This window comes from Diceros bicornis, assembly GCF_020826845.1.
Source record: "Diceros bicornis minor isolate mBicDic1 chromosome 3 unlocalized genomic scaffold, mDicBic1.mat.cur SUPER_3_unloc_1, whole genome shotgun sequence".
Lineage (NCBI taxonomy): Eukaryota > Metazoa > Chordata > Mammalia > Perissodactyla > Rhinocerotidae > Diceros > Diceros bicornis.
The window spans coordinates 1,984,130-2,009,766 of record NW_026690897.1 but is presented as its reverse complement, the minus strand read 5'-3'; the positions used below and the strand labels follow the sequence as shown (position 1 = coordinate 2,009,766).

The 25,637-nt window shown below is 48.1% G+C and overlaps 1 protein-coding gene across 1 annotated transcript; it reads left to right on the top strand.

Annotated features, from left to right (window-relative positions):
• The first annotated feature begins 22,368 nt into the window (after positions 1-22,368).
• LOC131402041 (ral guanine nucleotide dissociation stimulator-like) lies at positions 22,369-24,935 on the top strand. Its single transcript, XM_058537023.1, has 5 exons — positions 22,369-22,493; positions 22,918-22,992; positions 23,935-24,056; positions 24,258-24,358; positions 24,665-24,935. Exons 1-5 carry the CDS (start codon positions 22,392-22,394, stop codon positions 24,778-24,780), a joined length of 516 nt encoding a protein of 171 aa, XP_058393006.1. The 5' UTR covers positions 22,369-22,391; the 3' UTR covers positions 24,781-24,935.
• Positions 24,936-25,637: the final 702 nt, after the last annotated feature.

Here is a 25,637-nt window from a genome sequence, read left to right as displayed (position 1 = left end):
GGAAAGGCCACATGGGGAGACGGCACGGAGAAGCCCAGTCAGGGGGGGAGATGTCACTAACTCCCAGCCATGAGTCAGCTGAGACCCCAGCTGAGACCCTGATCAGCAGGATGAGCTGACGCCCCCGAGCCCTAAAAAACTGCAGATTTGAGAACAATGTGATTTAGTATTATTTTTTTAAGCCACTGAGTTTTGGAGGGGTTTATTACGTAGTGATAGGTGATCGCAAGAGTCAAGTCTACTGCTCACCCAGACTTGATGTGCTCATCCTCCAAGATTGGGTCTGGGGCCACTGCTCTGGTAGGTATGGAGAGTCAGCTAAAGCCAGAGATTCAGAGTAACAGCATAAGCTAAAATCAGAGAATAAAACAAGGCATTTCAAAACCAGGGAAGGGAACGCCCCCCGGAATAGGAGACATACAGACACCTCCAGGATAAAATAAGAGTTATTGACATTCCCTGCGCCACCCAGGGCTGGCCACTCATGTGTGTTCACAATAACTGATGATACCTCTGCAAATAAAAATGAGCCCATTTAATATGCTGTGGTCAATAACTAATTAAATTTGTTTTTAAGAAGCCATCCCACTGCTCCCAAATGGTTTGTAGTTGGAAACCAAGGATCACAGAGCAAAATAACCATAATGGTCAACTAACTACGTGTTATTTAATTGAAGTAGCCGTGAAAATCCATCTTCTTGATAAGACACAAGCATTTCATGGTTACAAAATGCTTTAGTAATCCTTCCTAACACAATACTTGGGGGACCTCCTGCCATTAAGGTTTCCTTTCTGAAGGGTCACTAGCAATAAATGTTCTATATTCATTTTTATGTCAGTTTCAGCTGTAAGGCCATATAAAAGCCCAGAGCTGAACAGTGCAAAAGCATCAGTTGCTTGAATTTGTGAAGAATTCTGGGCAGTGGGACCAGATATCTGCCTTCTTCAGACAATGTCATAGTGTGGAAAAATCGGCTGTCCTCTGCGGCTGGAACGGGTCATTAGCTGTTGCTGGATCTCCCTGCGTTGTGTGAACCCTTAACAGACACACAACAGCTGTCATGTGGAGGTCTACACATGTGCCCACAACTGGAGTGCAAAGACTCCTCTCTGTGGGAGACGCAGAATCGCACATGGGCTGTCTGAGCAACGTTCTTGTGGCTGCCTCTGCTGGGCCTCCTTCACTGTGATCAGTGGCAGGTTTTTCTTTTGTGGATGATCTCCTGTCATACATAGTATGTTAAAGATGGAGATGATGACCGTAACCCAAGTGCATTTTTTCAGGGCAACTGTTTATTCCTGACTCAAGCACCAGAGACGCAGATGTCCCCACTGGGGTCAGTGCTATGTGTCTCCAAGGTCCCTGCAGATCCCTCACCCAAGGACAGGCAGCCTTCACCAGTGGTTTTATGATTCAATGACAAACAGACAGAAAGGATCACGCTGAGAGGAGGAGCTCTGGGGACCTTGATTATCTCCCACCTTTGGGAGGAGAGAGAGGAATTTGTAAGGCCCAGGTGGACATCTGGATATGTGGAAGCAAGTGGATATGTGGAAGCAAGACAAGGGAGGAGGGCCTGGGAGGAAGAGTGGCTCTAAGCAGAAAAGCAGAGCCCATCACGCCTTCCTCTGGCTGGGTCTGGGCAGTGGCCAAGCGGGGCAGGGCCAAGTGCCCAGAGCCGGGCCGAGTCTACGCTCCTCTTGCCTAGCATAAAGAATGTGTGCACAGAGAAAGCCCATCCTTGCTTACAGAAGTGAATCTGGAGAGCATCCTCATCTGCTGGTGAAAGTGTCCCATTTTCTCCAGCGTGGGTTCCTCCCTCAGGCTTAGCTACAATGGCAGATGGAATTGGCAGGAATGTCCTCACCCTATAGGAGGATTTTCTTGATTTTGTGCCCATACCAATGGAATTACTGGAAACACGAGACAGAATTTTATAAGTACCACAGGCATGTCTGGTTTTTCAAGCTTCAGCAAAGAAGTTTTTTCAGTGAAGAATACGAAACAGACTTAATAAAAATATAACAAAGCAGCATTCTCTTGATTCGTTGGTGAGGGGATTTTGCCTTTCCCCAAACTCGCATCAATTTTTAAGTATAGTTCATTTTTAAGCATTTAATGAGTAATTAATTGAACAGAAATGGAGTCAAATGTTTTTACTTACAGTTGGGAGAAATTTTGCTTGTGTCACTTTTGTTAAAATGGGAGTTCAGAGTACTTTGACTTTTCATAGCCATACGAGAAAAAATAAATAAATAAAATGTAAGTAAAAAAACCCCACGGTGTCAGATGTCAGTCTCTAACTGCACTGGGTATAAAAATCTCAACACAATATAAAACAAACCAACAGAGAAACACATTCCCAAGTCTGTGCTAGCTTTCTTCTGATGAACTGCAAATAAGAGATAAACGAAAAGTTGAAATAAAAGCTATCATTTGTGACTATCGCCCCATTAATGAAATCTGGCTCTGGCAGCCCGTGGACGTGGAGGCAGATAACACTGTCAATGCGGGTGGACACATCCACGCAGACAAGCCCATACCAGCACTCTGGAGAGCAAGTTCATATCATCCTCTTCTATACTTCAGCTAGTATTTTCTTTTTTCAGATTATAAAATAAAACCTCCCCAAATTGGAAAACATAAATATTTTACGCATCTGTAGAGAGCAGACATATGTTTTCATTGGTTTACAGAGTGTTCTTCATATCTGAGGTTAAATTGTTATTCTTCCAAGATGAGGATTATTACTAATGACAACAGACACCTGGCTCTTGTGGATCTAAGAGTGCACAGCATGTCAAGGGCAACTAGTCCTGTGCAGCTGAATTGAAATGGTGTCAGTAAAAATGGAAAATGGGAACAGAGATATTCAAAACGAACGTTATTTTATGAAAAAACTAATCCACTAAAAATGTAGCAAAAAGGATGTGCCAAAATGCAGTGACATGCTTGACTCTATGTTTTTAAGTAATGCAGACAGTAAATCTGTCTTTCCTGACACAAACACGCAGAGAGATAGAAGTATCTGGAAAGAAATATACCAAAATGTGGTTGATTTTATTGTGCATGATTTTTTTTTATTTTAACATTTCTTTCTTTAAATTTGCATTTTCTAAATTTCCTGTAAAGGATATTTATTCCTTTATTTTTTTAAGATAACATTTTTAGAGTGCATAGAATTAATAAGCCTAGATATAGGAAAAGACTTATGTAAATACTCCCATTGAAAAAGAACATTCCTACAGTTTAGTTCAGAGCTTTTGAATACAAAAGAAATACTAATTTTAAAAATAGTATTCCTTAGTAAATTGTAACGTATTAATTCTTTGAGTTTGGAGAGAGACCAGTTTATTTGTAGTCCACACTATTTACAAAATGCTTCATCCTCATGCAAATGCTAACACTTACTCCAGAATACAGTAAAACAAATTAATAAACTAAGACTTTCTAGATGTTACTATGCATTAGGTTCTGTGCTGAGTGTTTTACAGACATGATTCTATTCACTGCTCACAATCACAATCCTGTGAAACAGCTACTCTCGTTTGCATTTTATAAATGGACAGTTGAGACACGGAGAGGACAGTTACCACACGTGTAAGCACACAATGAGTGTGAAGGCCACTGGCCTTCCCCAGAGCCCAGGGCTCAGTCGCTATTATCTCAGCCACCCCGCTGTGCTGCACTGTTTTTGCTTGTAAATGAAATAATGTATAAATCATACATGAACTTTGAATAAGTAAGAACTGTATAAAAATGAAATAAAACAGAATGATATTGTGTCTCTGCAAATCGAACCAGACGCAAGTGGACTAATGTGTGCAAATATGAATGCGCCAGGCTGCTAGTTCAGACCCCAGTGAGGACAGCGGGTCCCCACGGCAGGCAGGGAGTGAACGCCCTGCGCTGACAGAGCCCTGAGTCACCAACACACACAAGGCAGCCTTGCTCCCCTCCCTGCTGACTCCTCTCTCCTTCCGCTGCGGGGGGCAACTTCTTCTGCATTTCACAGCAGATAATTTCAATCCTCCGGATTGTTAGAAGACGTCCACGGGTTCCGGAGAGGATTGTTCTGAGAAACATCATGTCTCCAGAGTGTTCATCTATTTCTAATGTTCTCCTCTATTTCTCAACCTTGTGGAAGAAACCACACACTGAGAGCGAGACAGAGAGAGGGGGAAAAGCACATCCCGGCCATGGTGCTCTTTAAATACTTTAAATCCTCATCTGGATTATCAAGTTCCCAGATTGATAATGAGAACCAGCCGAGGCACTTGAGCTGAAGCAAAGAGGAAAAAGTACAATTAATCCATTGAATGAAAATCCTTAGATGCTTGGTGTTGCCAATATGCCTATGGTCTTGGGCCACGTCATCATCCTGGTGCTTTATACCCGAGATGGAGAAGAGAGAAGATTGACGGAAAAAAGGAGCGGCCTGCACCAGCTCTTCCCACACCCCTCAGCGGGGGACGGGCCCATGTTCTCACCGGAGCAGGGCTGGGTGAGGGGGAAGCCGCCCACTCTCCCCACGGTGCAATCGTATTCGTCCTTCTTCAGACTGTACTTTCAAATATGCCACTTTGCGCTGTAGGTCGGCATTGTCGACTAATCTTAGAGGCACAAGTGACAGGGGCCCTGAAAGCGCCTGCAACAATTAATATGAGGTGGAAGATCTCACCACCAACCTCTGTATACCACCCACAGGTGTCTATGAGGTCTCTAACCACCACCCCATGAAATTTTAGGGGATTAAGGAATATATACAGGTACCCAAATAAACAAGAAAATGAAAAGAGGCAGCAAAGGTTGAGGGACACCCGGGAAGAATGTGTAATGAGAGAGGCAGGGCGTACGTACATTCAGAGGTACATGCCTTTTTGGGGGCCACAAGATACCCCACAGCACGAGTTTTTTGAAACAGAAGTGAAGTGGACAGAGTATGTCTGTTATGACGGCAGCCAGTGCAGGCGGAAGACCCAGCCCAGTGAGAGGGAGCTCTTCTCCTGGAGGCAGAGTCGGCCACGGGGAGAAGAGAAGGGCAGGATTCAAGGCACCCGGAGATGAACTAGTGCAGGCAGGCCCGTTGCGTTCAAAGGACGGACGCTGCAGAGGACATGGGGAGGGGATGGGTCTCGGAATTCTCGTCTTGTTTTGTTTCCCAGGATTGACCCGATCCTTATTCTATGGCTCCATTGTCCATGGTTCCACTGGGTTGCTCTTTTATAAAAACAATGGTCATGGAAGCACAGAATTCTCCCCAACATTACTAGCTGAGTACCTTCTCACAAAAGTGCTTCTAAAGCTCTCTGTGGTATAAGAAAATCTAATAGAAGGTTTTACTTGATAGAACTGAGTATTTCAATATATCCATTATTTTTTACAAAGAGAAAGAATCATGATTATAGAATGTTTGCTTTAGCATGCTAAATATGCAACATTTTCCCAAGTCTAAGATATTGATTTGCTTTCTGTATATACATAAGCAGCTTATATTTAAGGTAGGATACTGGACTCAGTATTTTACTTCAAATTCCTGAATAGTCAACACATATAAAACTGTTTCCCTTGCTACACACAAGACTGAAGCTACAGAGATTTGCTCCACCCACTGGCAGTGAAAGGAAGAAGGATCTGATTGAGATTGAGTGCAATATTAGAATTCAATTAACTCATCAGAACAATTAAATATTTATAAAATAGATATCCTCTTGTATGGCAGAAGAGAATTCAATTTGCCATATTCCACCTGTGAGATCTTCTAAAAAATGAAATGTGCCGCTGAAATGTGGTCTTTGAACAATTGGGTAGTTTTTGTTTTTTTTTTTTTGGTGAGGAAGATCAGCCCTGAGCTAACATCCATGCCAATACTCCTTTCTTTTTGCTGAGGAAGACCAGCCCTGAGTTAACATCTATTGCCAATCCTCCTCCTTTTTTTTTCCCCCCTTTTTCTCCCCAAAGCCCCGGTAGATGGTTGTATGTCATAGTTGCACATCTTTCTAGTTGCTGTATGTGGGACGCGGCCTCAGCATGGCCAGACAAGCGGTGCGTCAGTGCGCGCCTGAGATCTGAACCTGGGCCGCCAGTAGCCGCGTGCGCGCACTTAACAGCTAAGCCACGGAGCCGGCCCCCAATTGGCTATTTTAACCGAATCTTTGCTTAGCCACCTTGAACGTCCACAATGAGTGAAAGTCTCAGTTGCTTTTTGGGATGGTCATGGTGTTGAATCAGAGAAATGACCTGAATTAGACCAGAACATGCTAATTGGCTTGAGATGGAAGTTTTGACATAATAATAAGAAATTTGTATTAACTCCAAAAAAACTACAAAACTCTCACAGGAGGCGGGGACTCCTGGATTCGGACGAAGACCATGATCTACGCAGTGGACTGAAGCAGAAAGAGCCCAGGGCGGGAGATCTGGTATTTTTTGTGAGCTTAAGCAGGTTCCTTACCAGTCCTGAACTCAAGGTCTTCGTCTCTAAAAAGATGGGGACACCGTGTGTTGCTGCCTGTGCCACGGTTGTCATAAAACCAAATAGAAACGTAATGTAATATGTATTGATTTTCTTTTTTATTCTCCCATAAGTGAGTGCTCCCTTGGGAATATTATTGATTGCCCCATTTTTCCTTCAGGCTGTTACATGTGGGACCAATGGCGGGTCAGGACTAGTTTGAACATGTGAGCCTTGCCAATTTGAGCTCACAGTGCATGGTTTTGGAGGGTCCTGCACTGGGAGTTGGGAGAGCTGGGTTTTCATGCTGGCTCTGCTTGAGGAGAACATGGGAGATTCATTCACTGCTTCCAACATCAGCTTTCTCATCAAGAAGTTGAAGCATTTTAATCCCTCTGTTTCCTCTGAGCTCTGAAATACCAGGAATCACTCTCTTTTTTAGAGTCAGACAAAGAAAAGGAAACTCTGTTCTATTAAGCACCTCTTCTTTCAGGCTCAGTGATGTGCTCTGCCCTGACACTCTCTGGTTTCTCATCCACAGGGACCCTGGATCCAGCTGTCGTGGGGACCCTTGATGAGGACGGCGAGGCTCATCCTGGTAAGACCAGGTCTGTATTATGAGAGGGCACCCGGCCTGGAACCGTGCATGAAGAGTATGCAGAGACCACGCACAAGACAGCATCCAGAGGCTTCTATATCACTAGAACACGATTCCCCAAAATGTTTCTTCCCCAAACTTAAGTTTTGCTAAAATTTTTCAAGAAAGTCATAGATTAAGAATGCCACCCCAATGATAAACAGCATTCTGAATGAAAGTTTAATACAGTGTGACTTTTTGATCAACTTTATTAGCCATTGCTCTGTTAAATTAAATGGGAAACTCTCGCAATTTTGAGGTGCATCTATAGTTTGAGCACAAGAAGACATTTAGACCTTCCTCTGTCGCCATGCTTTTGTTTTCCGTATGACAAACTGATTTATGATCGATCACTCAGCATTCATCATTAGAACTGTGCTTCTTGCTTTTTATCTGTTAAAAGCATCTAATCACAGAAATCCCCCCTGAGGATTTTTGTGAAGGATAAATTAGCTGATGCTGCAAAGCTTTTAAAACAGCGTTTGGTATAGAGTAAGATTTTTATTTTTATTTTTAAATATTATTGATGTGACTACTCACATATTTGTGAATTCCTCTTCCAACTGAGGAAGGTGCCTTTGAATCATTTTGTATATTCCATGGCTTTCTTTCCAAAGCAACGAAAAAGCATTCGGGAGAAACCAGGCTATCACTGCTTCTGGGCTGTTACACGCAAAGGTTCTTCCCGCCAGTTGGGAGAGGGGGACAAAGATGCATCAAGCAGCTTCTTAGACTCTCCTTGGCAATTGGCTTGTACAGCAAATGTGGAGAACACCCCCCTGTTTCTGATATTGAGTGCCACCTATCCCTAAGCTCATGATAATAATAAAAATAAAGAAATAATGTTATAGAGATGCTGTATTGGAAAAAAAAACATTTCCAAAATCTTCATACCTGTTGTGTCCAAAGCTAGACTACTACACACCTACTTCTTTGTCTATCTGTCCACCCACCCTGCAACCTACAGCAGTGGCTTAGTGCACTGGGGGCCCGAAAGGCTAGGCTTGCCCAGTTAGCAAAGTGGATCACAGAGCTTTCTGCAAACATTTTTGTCAAAGTGAGATAGAAAATGCCAAGGTTTCTAACTCAAGAATGCTGCTAAGATTTCAGGAGCTTCCTTCCTTTCACAAGAGATGGTTCAGGGAATTTCCCACGAAGAGAGAAATAGAAGACTGAAAAGTAAATAGTCAAGAAGCTCCAATTCGGAGAGGGACAGGTGGGAAATGGGCCTCCACGGTGTCTATGCCACATCCAGTCTAAGCTGACAGGGGGCTTCACAGGACACTGGGCACCCAGCCCCCAGGCCTGGGTCGTCAGCTCATCGCGCTGCACTGGGCAAAGCTCTGACTTCTCTTTTTCTTGCGTCAGCCTCTTGTTTAGGGTGAAGGGAAAAGCCACATGGCTTCTGACAGCTCCACATGAAACTATCTGAGCGACACTTGAAAGGATCTTTGCTCACTTTGGTCAAACACTGGACCTAACTCTCAACAGTGGCCCCGCATTTTCACTCATCAAACTTGTTGCAACCAGGACGTTAGTGCATGAACCCCAGGGGCCAGCTGGACAACTGGGAATGAAGCTTCTCATACAGGATGCCCACAGGCGTTCTTTCCAAAGAGGAATGGGGAATGACATCCGTGTATCACATCCTGTGTGGCTGGCTGTCTGTAATTTTTGGTCCCTTGTCCCAGATGAGGGCCACCATGAGGAGACACAGCAGAGAGACACTCAGCCCCACATAGGTGATCACAGTCAGCACAGGGGCCTCCTGGATCCAGCAAAAGAAAAGAGATATCAACTCATTTTGGACCTTCGTATTCTTTAATAAATTTACAATTATTGTAAATAGGATAAAATTGTTTAATTATTATATATTCTTGATCTGGACTACCATTCAGTCCTTAAAAAATTATGTTTTCAGACCACTTATGGATGTTAGAAAGTGTCCATGACAATGTTAAATTTACAAAGCAGTATATATACTACATGGATCAGGGTCTCTCAATCTCAGCACTATTGATGTTCTGGGCTGGATAATTCTCTGTCGTGGAGGGCTCTCCTCTGCATTGTAGGATATTTCGCAACACCCTTGGTCCCACTAGATGCCAGCAGCACTCTCCCCACCAAGTGGTGACAACAAAAAATGTTTCCTGCAATTGCCAAATGTCCTGGAGATGGTGAAGTTGTCCCCAGTTGAGAACCACTGATATGGAGTATGGTCACACAGTTGAAAAAGAATACATGCATAAAACAACACGATTTATTTTTTAAGTTAATTTCCATTATCTCTGGATGGTAGAGATATTTCTTGTTCTTTGTAATTTTCTATATTTCGCCTTTTAAAACCAGGAAGCATACATTTTCTTAATTAAATAAAATCAGTATATATTTAAATCCTCCACTGAATATAAGTTTGGAATAAGATTCATTTTATAAAAAAATTAATTATCAGACTCTAATTGCTTAGTAATACACTTAAGACCTTACCTTCATCACACTGGATGCCATAAGCACTGCAAAACTGGAGAGGCGACTGCAGGAACATACCATTTGCATCACAGTATATAAGATGACATGACAGCCTTCATTGAACCAAACCATTTTGTGCCAATAGATACATAGAGGCCTTTCAATTTCATTTTTCCCCTGAAAAGAGAATAACAGCCTTGTTATATTGTATTTTACAATCACTTCAGTCAGTATATGTAATATACATATCACTATATGTAAATCTATCAGAGTTAACAATTTATGTATATTTGAGGGTAAAACACAGCTATAATTGCTGCTGCCTATTGTTGATTGAATAATCCCTCCCACATTTGTTCCCTCCCTCACGTATCTAATTACTCCTTGACTATAACTGTGTCCTATGAATCCCAATCTTATCTTTTTATGAATAACTTCAACAGAACTTCTAGCCCAAGAGATGGAAAACTATGACCCTTGGCAGATGTGACCCACTGCCTGTTTTTATATGCCTGTGAGCTAAGAATTGTTTTTACTGTTTCAAATAGTTGAAAAAAATAAAAGAACAATATTTCATGACACTTGAAAATTGAACAAAATTCAAATTTCAGTGTCCATAAACAAAGTCTTGTTGGAACACGCCTATTAGTTATGTAGCTGATGTTGCACTACAGTGGCAGCATTGAGTCATTTTGACAGAGACCATATGGTTAGCAAAGCTGAAAGTAATTACTGTCTAGTCTTTTACTAAAAAAAATTAGCTGATCTTTGTTTGAGCCCACCAGCTCTGAGTGATCAGCTTTAGACCAACTGGAGAACTTTGCATCCAAAGTGAGGAAAAGAATTATTGTTTGTTGAAAACCTGCCAAGCGCATCAACTATGTTATATCATTAAGTTGCCACAACAGCCCTGATGAGGAAACTAAATCTCACAGAGCATCAAAAACTTGCCTGGGTGCCAGCCCTGTGGTGTAATGAGGAAGTAGGGTGGGCTCCGCTTTGGCTTCCTGGGTTTGCAGGTTCAGATGCCTCAGTTTTCTGTTACCTCCAGTGTCTTCTCCAGCAGTGGTTGTGCAGTGAATGCTCACCACTTCCATTCCAGCACTCAGGGTGAACGTCTTTTTGGACCCTTTACAGCCTCCTTTAATGGACAGGGTTTCAATAGCTGAAAGCCAGACATTTTGTTATGAAGATTGATATCTACTTATATTAAAAATTCACAGCACTTTACACATTACACAGAGTGAGTTTCATTGTATGTGACACCACCACCACCACCAGAGCAGAATCACTAGGTAAAGTGAAAAAATTACAAAGGAGCTTCAAACAGTTATCTTTGTAAGTGAGTTTGTTGGTCTCATGTGGGGAAACAATATACTTGAGGGAACAAAGTAGATGAAATAAGGAATGTGTGTGGGGGAGATAAGAAACAGGAAGTAGAATTCAAGTTTGAGCTGGATGCTCTGTCATTTTCACTATAATCATTTCAAGAGAAAGAATTGGAAGAGGCTCTGCTATACCCCACCACTCTATAATCAATGTGCAGATGGAAAAAATAGGCCCTTGTCTTGCCATTTTACCTATTTTGGTGAAAGATAAAGACATTTTAAGCAACTTTACATGGAGATGCTGGTAATAACACACAGTGAGTTTAGGTCATTTTGGTCTTCGTCACAGTGTTGAATCCCTTCCTTCTGTATCTCTGAGACTAAGGACACTACATTCAGCTTCATTTGCAAGTTTCTCATATGTTCTGCACATTCCATTACCATTTGGTCATGCCTTTATTTCACCATTTAACCACAGTGTCCACCTACTGCTAGGCACAGGGAAATAAAGGAAACAGGACTTGAAGTGGAGCCCTACCCGTCTCAGCTTTGTCTGTGGCCTCAAAGGCCCAGAAGAACACAGTGGGACACGTGTGTCTCCCACATCCAGAAATGAGGGGCCGAGCACCTGTTCTGGACATGGCTCTTGATACCCAACAGGAGGTTTCCCAGCACTGGCGATGGCTGCCTGCAATCCCCCTCTCTATTAGAGCTTGAGATTGGAGAAACCAGATAGGATTCTAGGGGGAAAAGTTGAAGGTGTAAATGAATGTACTTTCCCCTCCTGTCACATCAACTGAGCAATGTTTCATGGGAACTATGCAGAGAGCATCTATCTGTTACCTGGAGATTGGAGAATGTAGAGATTGGAGTCTGACTCTCACCAAGGGAAGCCTGAAGTGTTTCCTGGATGAGATCGAAGATGCCCTTGCCTAATAGCAGAATAATGAGTATTGCAGTGGAATCGGGATGCAAAGGTGCAGAGTCCTGGGGAAGGAGATTCAGATCTGCAAATAGGAGCTAGACTGGAGCCCATGTTAGAAGGAATCCTACTAAGGGAGCTCCCCGCAGGATGAGAGGATCCTGCTTGAGTAGCTCAGAGGCTGAGGGGAGGGGTCTAAGATGCCGACTGGGGGAGTGGCCTTGGGACATCTTGGGATGCCTGCAGGTCTCTTGCAAGAGGAGTGCCAAAGACGCCCCATGAGAGAAGCAGCCTTGTACAGTTTAAAAATTGAAAATGTGATTACCAAAACTGACTCAAACATAAAATAAAGAGAGAATATTATACAAATGTTGCCATGTGGTTTCAAGAGAACATCTGAGAAAAAAAATTCCAAATATCCACCAGGCTTGGAAGAATTTACATGGGGCATTGCCTGCACGCCAACTTGCCCAGGAACAAGGTCTCCTGAGCTGGTGTGAATGGAGAGCAGAGGGCGAAAAGAAAAGCATTTAGCCTCTCGTCCTGCAATGAGGAACAGGCTATCCCTACAGCATCCAGGTGCCTGAAGCTGCGGGGACACATGAGCTGAGCTTGACTTGCGCCCCCAGGAGATTCACCCCAGACCTTCCCTGACAACACACGTGTTATTATAAATAACATGTCAATACATTTGAAAATTAGATGAAATTCACAAATTGCCAGGAAATGAAAGTTACCAAAACTGTCTCAAGAAGAAATGAGAAATCTGAATAGTCCCATATCTAAAGAAGAAACTGAATCCACAGTTTAAAACATTCCCACATTTCATCGTGGCTAACACCTCTGCTGGCAAATTCCACCAAACATTCAGGAGAGAAATAATACACATTGACTCTAGCTCTTCCACAGAACAGGAAAAATGGGAAAAACTTTTTGATTCATTTTGTGAGAATAGCTTAACTTTGCTACAAAAATTTTACAAGGTCATTACAGGAAAGGAAATTTACAAGCCACTTTTTTTCTGGAACTAAACTCATGTATTCCTAAAAAAAATTAACCTTCCAAATCCAGCTATATTTTTGAAGGAGGCCACATCATGACCAAATTTGCTTTATGCATTGCCATTCAGTGTGCTACTTCCTGAAAAAGGAGAAATAATAATCTGGGTAACTGCGGTTATTATCTACTATATATATCATGTATAATCTACTAAAATAGAACTGGTCATGTTCTGTTTGTTGGCCTGGGTGGAGTTAAGACATGTGTACACTTTTTGATAACTTATCAATCTTTACACTTGGATTTGTGCTCTATTCTGATTGTATGTCATATTTCAACAAATATGTTTATTAAAAAGAGAAAACGAAAGCACAACAATGAATGAAAACCATAACAGTTATTCAATTGAGAAGTGCCCAGAGAACTAACCAGAAAGTTTGGGGAAAACAACCCAAAACAGACCTAACAAGTTAAAATGCAGAGTTATTTAGAGTCAATACAAACCGGAAATTTACCTTATTGAAGGTGAAATTGCAGATACACACATGTGCATGTGAGTATTCTATCATGTATACATACATGTATATGATATACATAGGTACATGCATTATATATATGTATGAGTGTTTGTGGACACACATGCACATATGTGTCTCTCTATATATATAACTTATAGGGGGTATATATATGTGTGTGTGTGTGTGTATTTATATATATACATATGGCTGCTCTGGAGAGGGAGGGAGGGACAGATGTTTACTGACCACCTACAAGGTTTCTCAAACTTAATTTTTCCAACATTTGAAATGTCATTTTTTTAAACTTCACATATGTTTCAATAATACATTTGTATTTTAATGTGTTATACCAGTATAACCTTAGCATTTTTAATTTGTTCATTAACGGCAGAATTCTCCAGCCTGTATGCATTCTCTTGATGCTGTGATGTAATAGGCTGGGCGCTGACAGCCTCCCTTTTGTATTCCAGAGGTTGTGTGAAACCTCAAGTTTGTGGTCTCTCTCTGGCCTGCGGATTTGGACCAAGTTTCTGCACGTGCTCACTAGTTGTCCTCCAAAATTCACTCTAACCACCACTGTTGGGAGCATACACAGGGAAGAAGCCCTAGGGTGGAGGTGTGTGTATGTGAGGCACGCAGAGCACTGGGGGTGCCTAAGGGCCAACTGGGGAGATCCATGGGTGAGGCATACCCCACAAGTCATGGGAGACTTCTTGATGGAGTGCTCAGTGCAGTTACAGGATCCACATCCTTTAAAGCCCTCTACGAGTACCTATCTGCCAATGCCCCCAAACTCTTCAACCCATCCACACTCATATTTTTGTGCTCCAACAGAGGGCTGGAACTTCTCTTCTTGAAACCTGGACTTCCACAAAGGCCCTCTCCTCTGTGTGTCATGATCTAAGACAGTGTTTTCAGGGGTTTCCATGCAGCAGCTGAAAGGAGCTTGAGCTGGTTCACGAGCCACTGCAGGGTCCAGAGCTGGGACCGAGGTCTGTCTGCCTATTACCAGATGCATGGCTGGGTGAGACTCCCTCTGGGTCCCTTGGCATATGGTGCTGGATCCCACTTCTCCCACAAAGGCACTTTTGTCTATGGATGGATGCCAAAGCATTGTTAGTGCAAGAGTAGAAAAACAGGAGGTGTCTTATTCCACGATGATGCTGATGTCACTCTCCTTTGAATTACAGAGATTCAAATTTGACTCAGTTTTTCAGGAGCCTGCTATTTGCCTACAATTCTCTACAACCTCAGACCCTCCCAGACCCACTCTATGAAGGACATAGAAAGAATGTTCTCAGATCTACTTACAAGGGCCAGGCAAATAAAAGCCAATAAATTGGTTCTGGTCACTCTGCTGGGAACAGAGGGCAGTGGACGTCTCATACATTCTGGTTTGGAAGCAAGACTTCTTGTTCTCTGTGGATGAATAAACAACAAGAAAAGAGAGCCTGTGGTAGGTAAATACATGCTTGACTCATCTGAAAAGGTCATCTCCTCTCCTTCAACTTGAAGGTTAGTGTAGGGAGAGAGCATGGGTAGTTTCTACTGTTCACCTTCTCCCTTAATATTCAGAACAAAGAATCAGTTTTATTTTGGGTGGCAATTCAACAAACTAAAAGATAAAATTCCTAACCCCTCTTGCAGATAAGAGTGACCAGACCAAATTCAGGCCAATGACGTGTGGCAAGAAGTATGGAGTGGGGGTTTGTGGAGGCTGCACAGATGGAACTGACATAGATGGGAGGTTCAGCATTAGACATGTGACAGCAATCCACAGGTGTTGTAGGTATTATCTCATATACACCTGACGATGTTCCTAGAAAGCTGTTTTTAGCACCATCCCCATTGTGCAGGTTGGGAGACTGGGGAGATCTGGAGAGGCACAGTGGCTTTTCCAGGACACAGAACTGGTAGGATAAAAGAGGTGTGACTTCAGCTCTGTCTCCTCAAAGCTGGCCACTGTTTCCCCTCCCAAGGAGCTGTGGGGAGGGTGGTGATGGATATTTGTGTACAGTGATGGAGATGACATGGGCAAGGAGGGAGAGCAGCCAACAGCCTAGCGGGGGCTTTGGGTGGGTCTGATTGAAGGAAGGGGCCAAGTAATAGAACCTTGAAGAAGTGACCTCACTTCCTTGGTGACAGCCCCCAACAGAACTTAGAACTCTGGTTACCAGGCACCCACATTGTAACCACAGCCTCCTGTCCAGTTCATTTGAGTGGAGACACTCGACACAGCAGGATGCTCTCGTGTTGTCCCGTGACTTTCCGAGGCTCTGGCCACCGGAAAGCCAAGAATGAGAGCATGTTAAGTCGCTTTAGACATTGGCTCAGCCCTCACCTCGAATGCCTGTGGCCTTTTACCTGGAGGAACCATCAGGTAACAGCGTAGCCCAGGGCAGGCCACTCTAGGTCAGGCCACAACTGTGATCCCAAATGGACAACCCCACACCCCTTTACTCTCATTGTGTGTGTGTGTGTGTGTGTGTGTGGGTGTGGGTGTGTGTGTGTGTATGTTGGAGGTGGAGTTAGAGAAGGTAGTATGAGGAGGAACCACCCTGAGCAGGAGTAGGTAGCTAAATGGTGGAGATCTGGTGGTGTGTCATGTTCATATTGAAGATCTTGGCTGCAGGAGAGGAAGGTGAGTGCTGGGGACCAAGCTCTTCTACCCACATGTGAATCCCAGGCCATCCAGGTGTCATCACATTCCTTCCCTGATGGAGACTATGCAGATGCCCCTCTGTGCCTGAACTGTGGTGGGGTTTCCCTCTGTGGTAAAGTCCAGTCAGGCCCCTGATGCCTCCTGGCCTGACTTCTGGGCACTGTCACTGCAGAGCTGCACCCAAGTGATGGTTGAGGAGCTGGTAGATAATTTCCAGTTCGCCATCTCCCTGGAGAGGACACAGGTGCACCAGTCCATCAATGAAGAGGGCTGGTCTGAGGTGAGTGTGGGAGCAGAGGGGTCTTCATACCCAGGACTCTGAGATGACCAAGGCACTACTAGAATGCAGACTCAAATCTGAGTCTCCCCTGGAACCCCCCAGGGTTTTTTCATTAGAGTGCTCCACAGTCCCACTCCCAAAGGAATCTGGACCTCCACTCCTTCCCACCAGCTACACAGGAGGGTAGAAAGTCACCTCATGCTCCCGCTGGTTCACCATGATGTCATTGAGTGTATGTACCTCCTCCTCTCCCTCAGTGTGAGGATGAGTCCACCGTGAATTTAAATGAGGCCTGCAGGATGCGGGCCCTCCAGACAGGCGTGATGGAGAAGATGACAGAGTCCATCACACCAGCTGTCCTGAGGAGGAACATCTCTAGCTTCACTACCTTCATGGTCAACTACTCGGCCTTAGACACATCCCACCAGGTCCTGGACCAGCTGTTTACTAGGTGAGCGGCCACTCCCTCCTCAGCACAGTGGTGACTCTGCACCCTGCCAGCTGTGTGTCCTCGGAGTATCACCAAATCTGAGCCTCAGCTTGCTCCTCTGAAAAGTAGGGTGGGAGAGGATAAATTTCATGGGGATCTTGTAGGAACTAATGGGATCAGCCATGGTGGGTGCTTACCTGGTGCCTGGCTCTACAGAGAGGGCTGTAGACGTGCTGTGGTTGTTCATGGTGTTTATTTCTCTCTTCCCCGTCAAAAGTAGTCTGCCTCACCCATCTCTGAGATGCGGCCTTTCTGAGTTTGGAAAAGCACATGGAAACCACCCTGTCAAGGAGTTGGAGATTCCATCCAGCTGGTCCTGGTCCTTTTCCTTGGGGTAGCCAGTCAAGGATCTCTGGGGCAGCAGAGAGGCCCTAGGCCCACTCAGGTGTCTGGGATGGTTCTGGGTGGATTACATTCATTCAACCACGTAGATTAAGCACCTACTGCATGCAGGACATTTGGAGACAGTAAACCCAGTGAATGAAGGAGACACAATGCGTGGCCTCAATTTCCGTCTGAGAGTCAGACATTGACATTCGACATCATTCGCAGGTCTTGTCATCCACCGTCCATCCCAAGGGATGCCCTCATAGCCTCCTTGACATCTGGAGGCATCTCCCCTTATTCCAGCCAAGAGGGCAGAGCACAGGACCACCTAAAAAAGTGAGTGGTCTTTGGGTCCAGAAGGACGGCCTCCTGTCTCTAAAGAACAAGCTGTGGGGGGAGAGATGGAGGCTGTGGCTGAGGTGAGCCTGTCAGAAGCCGCATCTCACGCATCTTTTGATTCCCATGGGAAGGCAGAGGCCCGGTGGCTTCCACTCCAGGAGGACAGGAGTCAAAGAGCTATGGATGGGTGCCAGGACCCCTGGGAACCAGAGGGGTGGCTGGGCTGCGTTCTCCCCTAGAAACCCATTCCCACTACAGACCCATTTTAATCTGCCTCCCCTTCTCCACATCTACCTCTTCTGACCACCGCCTCCAGGCCCAGAACAGGAGGTGTGTGAGCAACCTGGTCACAAATCTGTCTCAGTGCTCAGTCCAGTTGCACAAGTGCATGGAGGGCTGGGGTGGGCTGTGTCCCAGACCTTCAGGAGAAGAGTGTCAGTGGGAAGAGACTCACAATAGACTCTGTGTCAACCTGCTGGATAAGCAGGCCTGCCACTGCCAGGACAGCCTCACAGGGGTCAGGGCTGCCATGTGGCTTTCACCTGGATGGAGAGGGGCAGGCATAGGGCCCAGACCCAAGCTAGGGTGCCTTGGGTGAGAAGCGTGGAGGGAAAGGCCAGGCCTCTGACTCTGTTGCCCAATTGCCGCCCCTAGTGCCATCTCTTCTCTGGTGGGAACCTGCCTGGACCCAGGGCAGGATTTCTGGGAGCTCCTGCACTATCCCTGCTTCAGGATGAAGCTGGCATCTCTGCATCTCAGCTTGCCTGGCTCGGGGCTGCAGGGCCACGCCTACCTTCTCCAGGTCCAGCTGGAGCATCCACAGCCCATTGAGGCAGATCTGGAAGGTGAGGGGACTGCAGTCTGGGAAGATGATTTGCAGGGTCTTCACAGGCTAGGTTCCCTTAAAGGCAGTGGGGTCTTTCCTGGCTTTGACAGGCACAGGGGAAGTCAGCTACTTGAGTGACACTGTTTCTTTCTCCTGCTGCAGTACCATCTCCAGAGCTCCCTCCAGCTCCAGAGCCAGAGCAAGGGCCAGCTCCACGGCTAGATCCAGCTCCAGCTCTAGTTCCACCACCTGTGCTAGAGCTGGAGCCAGTGTCACCTCCATCAGTCCCTCCAGGGCTAGAGCCACCACCAACATCAGCTCCAGCCCCAGTGCCAACTCCTGAGCAGGAGCCACCTGGACCATTGCCTCCAGGGAGAATCCTCCCTCCACCTGGAGAGATAACAGCAGAGCCAGATCCAGCCTCAGAGCCCGCCTGCCCCTGGGACATGACCAGCAAGAACCTGCTGAGGGAGGAAAAGCCTGACTTCTTGGAGTTCCCTCCCCGGCTGGTGGCAGAGCAGTTGACACTGATGGATGTGGTGAGCAGCGGGGCTCTCAGGGCAGGTGGGGCCTGCCTTCCCTGTGCCATCAGCTGCCCCACACCTGCCATTTCCTGATCCAGAATCCCATGATCTCGGTCCAACCTCTTGCTTCCCCACTTACTCTCATGTGACCTGAGCAGCCTTCTTAACTCCCAAGCCTTTGCTGTCCTCATGTGGACAGTAGGGATGGACTTTGAGAGCAGCTGCCATGCAGAGTGGCTGTGCAGTTGGATGAGGTGGAGCAGAGAGGAAGTTGGGCAGAGTCTGCGATTTGGTTGGGGAGGGGAGCACACTAAATTGCTGTCTCGTCCTTGGGTAGTTCACTCATTTGCCCAGGAGGCCTCAACGGCCTCAGCACTAATTAGGCACTTCATGTGTACATGACTACAAGGCAGACAAACAAAGCCCGTGGTTGTTGCTGCCTTGGGGGAATGTGCATGTGAAAGAGGAGTCAGACCCCAGGATGGTCAGAATGGGTGGAAGATGCCCCTAGAGATGGTCAAGCAGGAGCCGAGTTCTGGTGCTTGGAGGAAGTGAGACTGGGCGGCGAGCAAATGCTACTTCCTTGCGCCACAGTATTGGGTCCTGGGCCATCCTGTGCTGGGTGCCCTCAGGGGACACAGGCAACACCCAGGGATTCCCACAAGTCGCATGCCACATTCTCAGCTTCCTGAGTTCCAGCTCTCACCACTGACCCGGCCTGGGACTGGGGGCTGCAGATGCTGAGCTGGGCTGTGGCAGGGCTGGGTGACACTCCCTGTCCTCCCCAGGAGCTGTTCAAGACAGTGATGCCCCACGAATTCCTGGACTCCATCTGGTCCCAGTGTGACAGGGGCAATAAGCACCTGGAATCCACCATCCATGTCACCACGACCCACTTTAACAGAGTGGTCGAATGTATCATCAGCACCTGCATTGGGGACCCGAGCATGACTGCCCAGGACAGGGCCAGGGTCGTGGAGCTCTGGATCCAGGTGGCCAAGGTAAGATGCGGGAGGCCCTGGGAGCCCCTCTCTGGTGTCGGGGGAACTGCCCCTTCTCCTTTCTCAGCTCTCATATTTGAAGTCCGTGGTCTAAGCCTTTGCACAATCCTTAGGCCCCTCCTGCTAGGCCTCGATGACCTGACTCCTGGTCCCAGTGGTGGGAAGCTCACCCCTTCCTGGGCTCCTTTCCTGGCTTGAGCTAAAATCCTCCTCCCTGGAAGTATTCCTCATCAGGTTCCACCTGTGCCTTTTCCAGGTTCCTTGAGCCGCTGTCTCATCCAGGACAGGAGACATCAATGAGGGGACAGAAGCCAGAGGAAGCAGGGCTCCAGTTCCCCCTCACAGCTCATTCTCTTCCCTTCCCCAGGAATGCCACGGCCTGAGGAACCTTTCCTCTCTCCATGCGATCCTCTGGGCTCTGCAGGGCCCCTCCATTCAACGTTTAAAAGAGACGTGGAGACAGGTGTCCAGGTGGGTAGGCCTCTCTCCATGCGAGCACCACCTGGGTGGGCCAGACACCCCCCACAGGGCTGGCATTGCCCTTCAGTCAGTTGGGACCTCCTGGGAGACAGCAAACCCTGGGGATAGGGTCTGACCTGGTTGGCAGGCTTCAAGTCTTTCTGAAAACTGAGGCCAGTGGTTCTGCTTCAGGAATCAGTTTCCCTAAGTGACAGATCATGGCTTGAACCAAATTGAAGATTTTCAAGTGTTTGCAGCAACAGAACTCTCTGTCCACGTGAAATTAAGACTGTTTAAAACACATCTGCTGAGAAAATAAGAGAATGGAGGCCCCAGGTGACAATAGGAGAGCCCCCTCCCCAGTCCCAGACACCTCAGGGCTCAGAGGACACAGTGAAAATGCTCATCCAGGCTGTCTGGATCTTCTGGGTTTTCAAACAAAAGGGATTTATCCTCAAACCACTCCACAGTGTTTCTTTCCTTTTTTCCCTCCTCAGGAAGAACTGGCAAATCCTTAAAAACATCATGCGAACATGCCACCGGGAGAGCAGGAAGCTTCTCAAGGAGGTGAGTGGAGGCTGGAGAACTGGAAGGACGGGAGGTGAGGTGGGGAGGGACCAGGCAGGATATGCTTTGCTAAGTTTTTCACTTAAGGTTCCCCGAGAAATAACGGTCTGTCTTGTCCAGCTGGACAGGAAGCGGGGGGTGTGAGCTATAGGGGCAGGTGGGGACTGTTTGGGGCAGGAGGCCTTGGTCACGGGATACAGTGGTGTCGCCTGGACTGTTCCAAGAGGTGAGGAGCTGGCAGAAAGAGCAGGTGTCTGGCTTCCATGCAGACCCATCAGCTGGCCCTCATCATCCTCCAGGCTGGCGGGTGGATGGAGTGGGTGGGGGTTCCTTTCTTCCTAAAGCAGCCCAGTCTGTCCTCAGGAAGCCAGGCCCCTGCTGCTCCTTCTGTCTTCACTGCACCTCACAGGGGAGGGCATTCTGCCTGTCCCAGGGATGGGCACTGTGAGGTCACACAGGCCTTGTGGACACAGGGGCTGCACAGCCTTGGGCGAAATGGTGGATCTGGGACAGAACTGTGTGCTCTCTGGGACTGTGCACTCTAGGCCGATAGTGGTTACTGCTGACAAACCAGTGAGTCTCCCCCGGTGCCTTGTCCACAAGGATACACCCCAGATGGCAATGAAAATTATCGAGGAACCTACAGATACTTAATGGACCTTCATGACAGATCCTTAATGGCCTCCATCGAGGCCCTGGCAGGAGGGGCCTAAGGATTGTCCAAAGGCTCAGACCACAGACTTCAAACATGAGAGCTGAGAAAGGAGAAGGGACATTAGAAGTTTCCAAGTGAAAAAGGATGCAAATGTCACCATTACACAGTGCCGTGGTCAGCCCCTACACTGTCACTCAGATGTGGCACACGGGGGTCCCCTTCCTGAGTGAGTGAAGGAGGAGTTCTGTGCAGGGACCATCCTGAGGGGATCCTAGGGAGCTTAGGACTTTGGCATGGCCTCAGGTCCAGCCTGGTGTCAGAGAATCCCAGGGGGCTGGAAAACACAGAAGCCACTTGCATGGGACCCCAAGACACCTTGTGCCTCTCCATCCATGGCTCAGGTTGACTGAGGGCCTCAACACACCCCGAGAGTCCAGAGGACAGGACATTGGTCCGAGGTGTGTCTGGAGGAAGAGCGAAGGCTGGGGGCCAGGGCCTCTGGCTGGGAGGGGGAGCGGTCTCCTCTGTGGGCCCCTGAGCAAGTCACTGCCCCTCTGTGGGCCTCGGTCTCCTCATCTGAGAAATGGAGGGAGATGATCTGTGCTGCAGGCCTGAGAGGGGTGATGAGGTACAAGGGGGAGAGGAATGTGCAGTAGCTTTGTGCTCCTCCTCCTCGAGGGGGGAGGGGACAGCACTGGTGCCAGTCAGATGACACTGAGTACTCAGGGGACCCTGGGAGGCATGGGGAGTCCTCCTCACACTTTCCTGATGAGGAGAGAGGCTTAGGGGCATGGGCAGGCCTGAGGGCACAGAAGAGGGAGGTGTTGGAGCTGGGAGTGATCTAGAATCAGGGCACCCTGGAATGAGAGCAGCCATAGACACCAGATGGCCAGGGTCCAAGATCAGGGGCCTGGGAGACATGGGGAAGGGAACATGGCCTCCCTGAGCCTGTCTTTGACCCTGCAGGAGGTGATATCTGTGAGGGCCACCCTGCAGATGGACCCCCAGGGAGCTCAGGAGAGACAGCAGCAGCAGGTGAGGTGGCCTGAGGGGGAGGATCCAGGTGTCAGAGGAGGGGTCACTCACCTCATGGCTGGAGGCCTCCCTAAGAGAGGGGTCCCTCCTCCTCCAGCCCAGCTCCAGGAGCCCAAGAGCCTGAAAGGCCTGCCCTGGAAGTGACCAGGAGGAGGCCTGGAAGGGCTGGGCCCAGGATGGGTTAGGGAGGGGAGGGGCAGGGACCACATACCGTGGGATTTGCCAAAAGCCGCCCCTGGGAGGTGACTGGGGAAGTTGGGTGGTCCTGGAGGGGGTAACTGGGGGGAGGCCGCTGAGGGTCCTAGGCTGTTCTCTGTGAGAGTCTGTGGTGGGCAGGAGGCTGGGGTGAAGGGATTTGGGGGAGGGTCCATGGGGGCACCTGAGAGGTGGGACTCATCTCACCACTCCCACCCTGATTTCACAGGGTGTCGTCCCCTTCCTGGGCATGTTCCTCTATCACCTAAAGCTGCTGGACATTGGGATGGAGGATGATCTGGAAGTGAGTGAGCCTGGAGGTGGGGCCAGGGAGCAGGATCCTGAGGTTTGGGAGGCGAGAGCCCTGCACTGGGACCTGAGCTCTCAGTACCTGGCAAACCTCCTCTCATGAGAGCCCCATGGCCACCCCTGGGAGTTGGGGAGTCAGGCCCATCTTAGCAATGCGTGAATAGACGCTCCGCTGGTGAAGCTCATAGCTGCCTGCCTGCAGAGCTGCAGGAGGCTGTGTCTCAGATGGATTCAGCCTCCCCCTCGGGCCCTGCCCCTGGGGGAGTCCCATCAGCCCCTGCAAGTGAGGAAGCACTTCTGTGTTCCAGCTGTCCCTTCCTCCCTGAGGCCTCAGTCTCCCCGTCTGTCATCAGAGAGGGTGTGCTACATAAGGTCTCTGGCCTCAGCTCCCCTGTCCCTCCTGCTCTGGAGCCCAGAGCCTGGCACAGTGTCAAGTTCTCTTTGTGGAAGGTCTGCCCTCTGCTGGGCCCTGACATTCCTGCAGCCTGAGAAGGGCTGGGATGGGGGTTGGTTCTGGGCTTAGGGGGCTGTTTCTGATGGACATTGGCTGTCTCCCTTCCAGGGAAATCGGGTCAACTTTCAGAAATTGTGTGACATGAGCAGCTAAGGGGAGGGTGGGGAAGTGGAAATCACAGACTTCCCCTGGCAAGACTTTCTCTAGCCTCATCCCTTGGGTCTTACATTTATTGGGAGAGTCAGATCCACAAAGCTGGGGATCCCATCACGTTGGCGGGTGCGGGAGGGGCTGGCATCAAGGACACCTTCCTGGATGAGGAACTAATTCAAGCCAACTGTGAGGACAGGCAAGTCCTGAATGGAGTGGGAAGGAAGGAGGGTTCCCGAGTGAGCACAGACCCCAGACCAGATCCTCACTCCGCACAAGTCCCTGACAGCGTTCCCCACCCAAGCCCTGTCTGCATCCTGTCCTTCCTCTCAGAAATTCACACTCATCCGGAGGATCCAGCTGCTCCAGCAGGCTGCAAATCAGTATGACCTGGAGCCCGACAAGCGATTTGGGGCCTGGTTCCAGGCCATGGAGCCCATCAGTGTCCATGAGAGGTGAGGGGGACAGGAGTTGGGTGAGGGCAGGGCAGACTCTCTCTGATGACCAGCTCCAGAGCCTGTGGCCTGGCTCGCTGATCAGCCACAGAACTCGTAGCGTGGTGACCCATGGGGCACCAGGACTCAGCTGCTGGCAGGCTCTGGGAGGGGCACCTGAGGTGTGGCTCCTGGTAGCTCACAGGCCACTCTGTCCTGTAGCTACTGGGTCTCCTGCCAGCTGGAGCCCGCACACCAGAAGGCGAGCAAAATGCGGCTCTTCAGGAGAAAGAGGAACCGGACATCCTCCAGTTCAGGGCCAAGTGAGTGTTGGTACCAGGAGCGACGGAATCCAGGGGCTCAGTACAGCTTCGGGCTAAGCATGGGCCTGGATCCCAGCTCCACTGCTGAGCAGGCCTGGGACAGGCCGCTCCCCTCTCCTCTCTGGGACTCGGTTGCATCCTCTGAAATGGGTGATGCTAAATGATGCCTTGTGCATCAGGGACAAACGAGGTGCTGTTGATGGACTGAGCACTCGGTACAGGGTTTGGATCAGAGTGCAGGGGGACAGGGAGTTGTGCCATGAATCTCAGGAAGGTTCCCCAAAATAGTCTGTTTCTTCTCTTCAGCCACCATGCCCTTGGCGATGAGCCATCACACTCTGGAGACCACAAGTGCAGCTCCTCCTGACCAGCAGGGACACTGGCGCCCTCGGGGTGCACCGGGCCAGGTCTTCCCACCCTGAGTGAATGAGGACATCCTAAGACTTTCCCTGGTTTCCCCTAAATCCCCAGAGGGAGGGCACCACCCCTTCCCTCTCCCTGACATCACCACGCCAGCCACTGTTAACCCATTGGGGAGGAGTGATATTATTTCTTTAATAGTAAATGGTAGATTTGACTCTTACATTATATCCTGTTTCTTTCACAGCTTGGGTGTTGTGGTGTGGTTCTTTCACTTCTTATGCTCATGTAAATGAGACACAGAATCTCACTTTCCTCCTTGAATGAAGAACTTGTGTATGGTCACAGCTTATTGTATGTGGGAGAATGGAGGAGGGCCAGCCTCCTCCCTGGCTACTGAATGAAACCCTCAAGTCCCCCTTCCTCAGAGGACAGGTGCATTTCAGTGTGGTTCACCTGGGCCAGGAGCAGAGACAGCCCCTCAGATCTCCCTGGATGTAGAGGTTGGAAGGACTTTCCCAGGCAGAGCAATAACCACTGAAATGTGGGTGTCTTTCAAATAGCACTTACCAGGACCATGTCCTTCCCCAGGACAGCGGCTGTCTTTCTACAGCTTTCCAGGAAGAAGGAATGTTTTTTGCTTCTCTTGTTGAGGTTTCTTGGATCAGATATTGGAACTTGCCGTTTTCTAATCAGTGTCTGGATTCGCATCAACACTAAATGAGGAAAAAATGTAAAAAGATAAAACTTTGCATGTGGAACGGACAAGGACATAGGAAGACCAGGTGCAGATGGACTAAGGGCCTACAGGACATCCCCATCAGGCCGCCTCTAGGGCTCCCTGTTCACCCTTCGCCTAGACTGGAATCCTCCTGGGATCCTGCCCCATGCCCTTGGAAGTCCTTTTCCCGCTTGTTTC

Excerpts from the sequence above, each read along its gene's own strand:
- LOC131402041 (XM_058537023.1), top strand. The coding sequence starts at position 22,392 with ATGGCCTCCCTGAGCCTGTCTTTGACCCTGCAGGAGGTGATATCTGTG. Across the intron at positions 22,494-22,917 it reads AGGAGAGACAGCAGCAGCAG|GGTGTCGTCCCCTTCCTGGG; the intron begins GTGAGGTGGCCT and ends CTGATTTCACAG. Across the intron at positions 24,359-24,664 it reads ATCCTCCAGTTCAGGGCCAA|CCACCATGCCCTTGGCGATG; the intron begins GTGAGTGTTGGT and ends TCTTCTCTTCAG.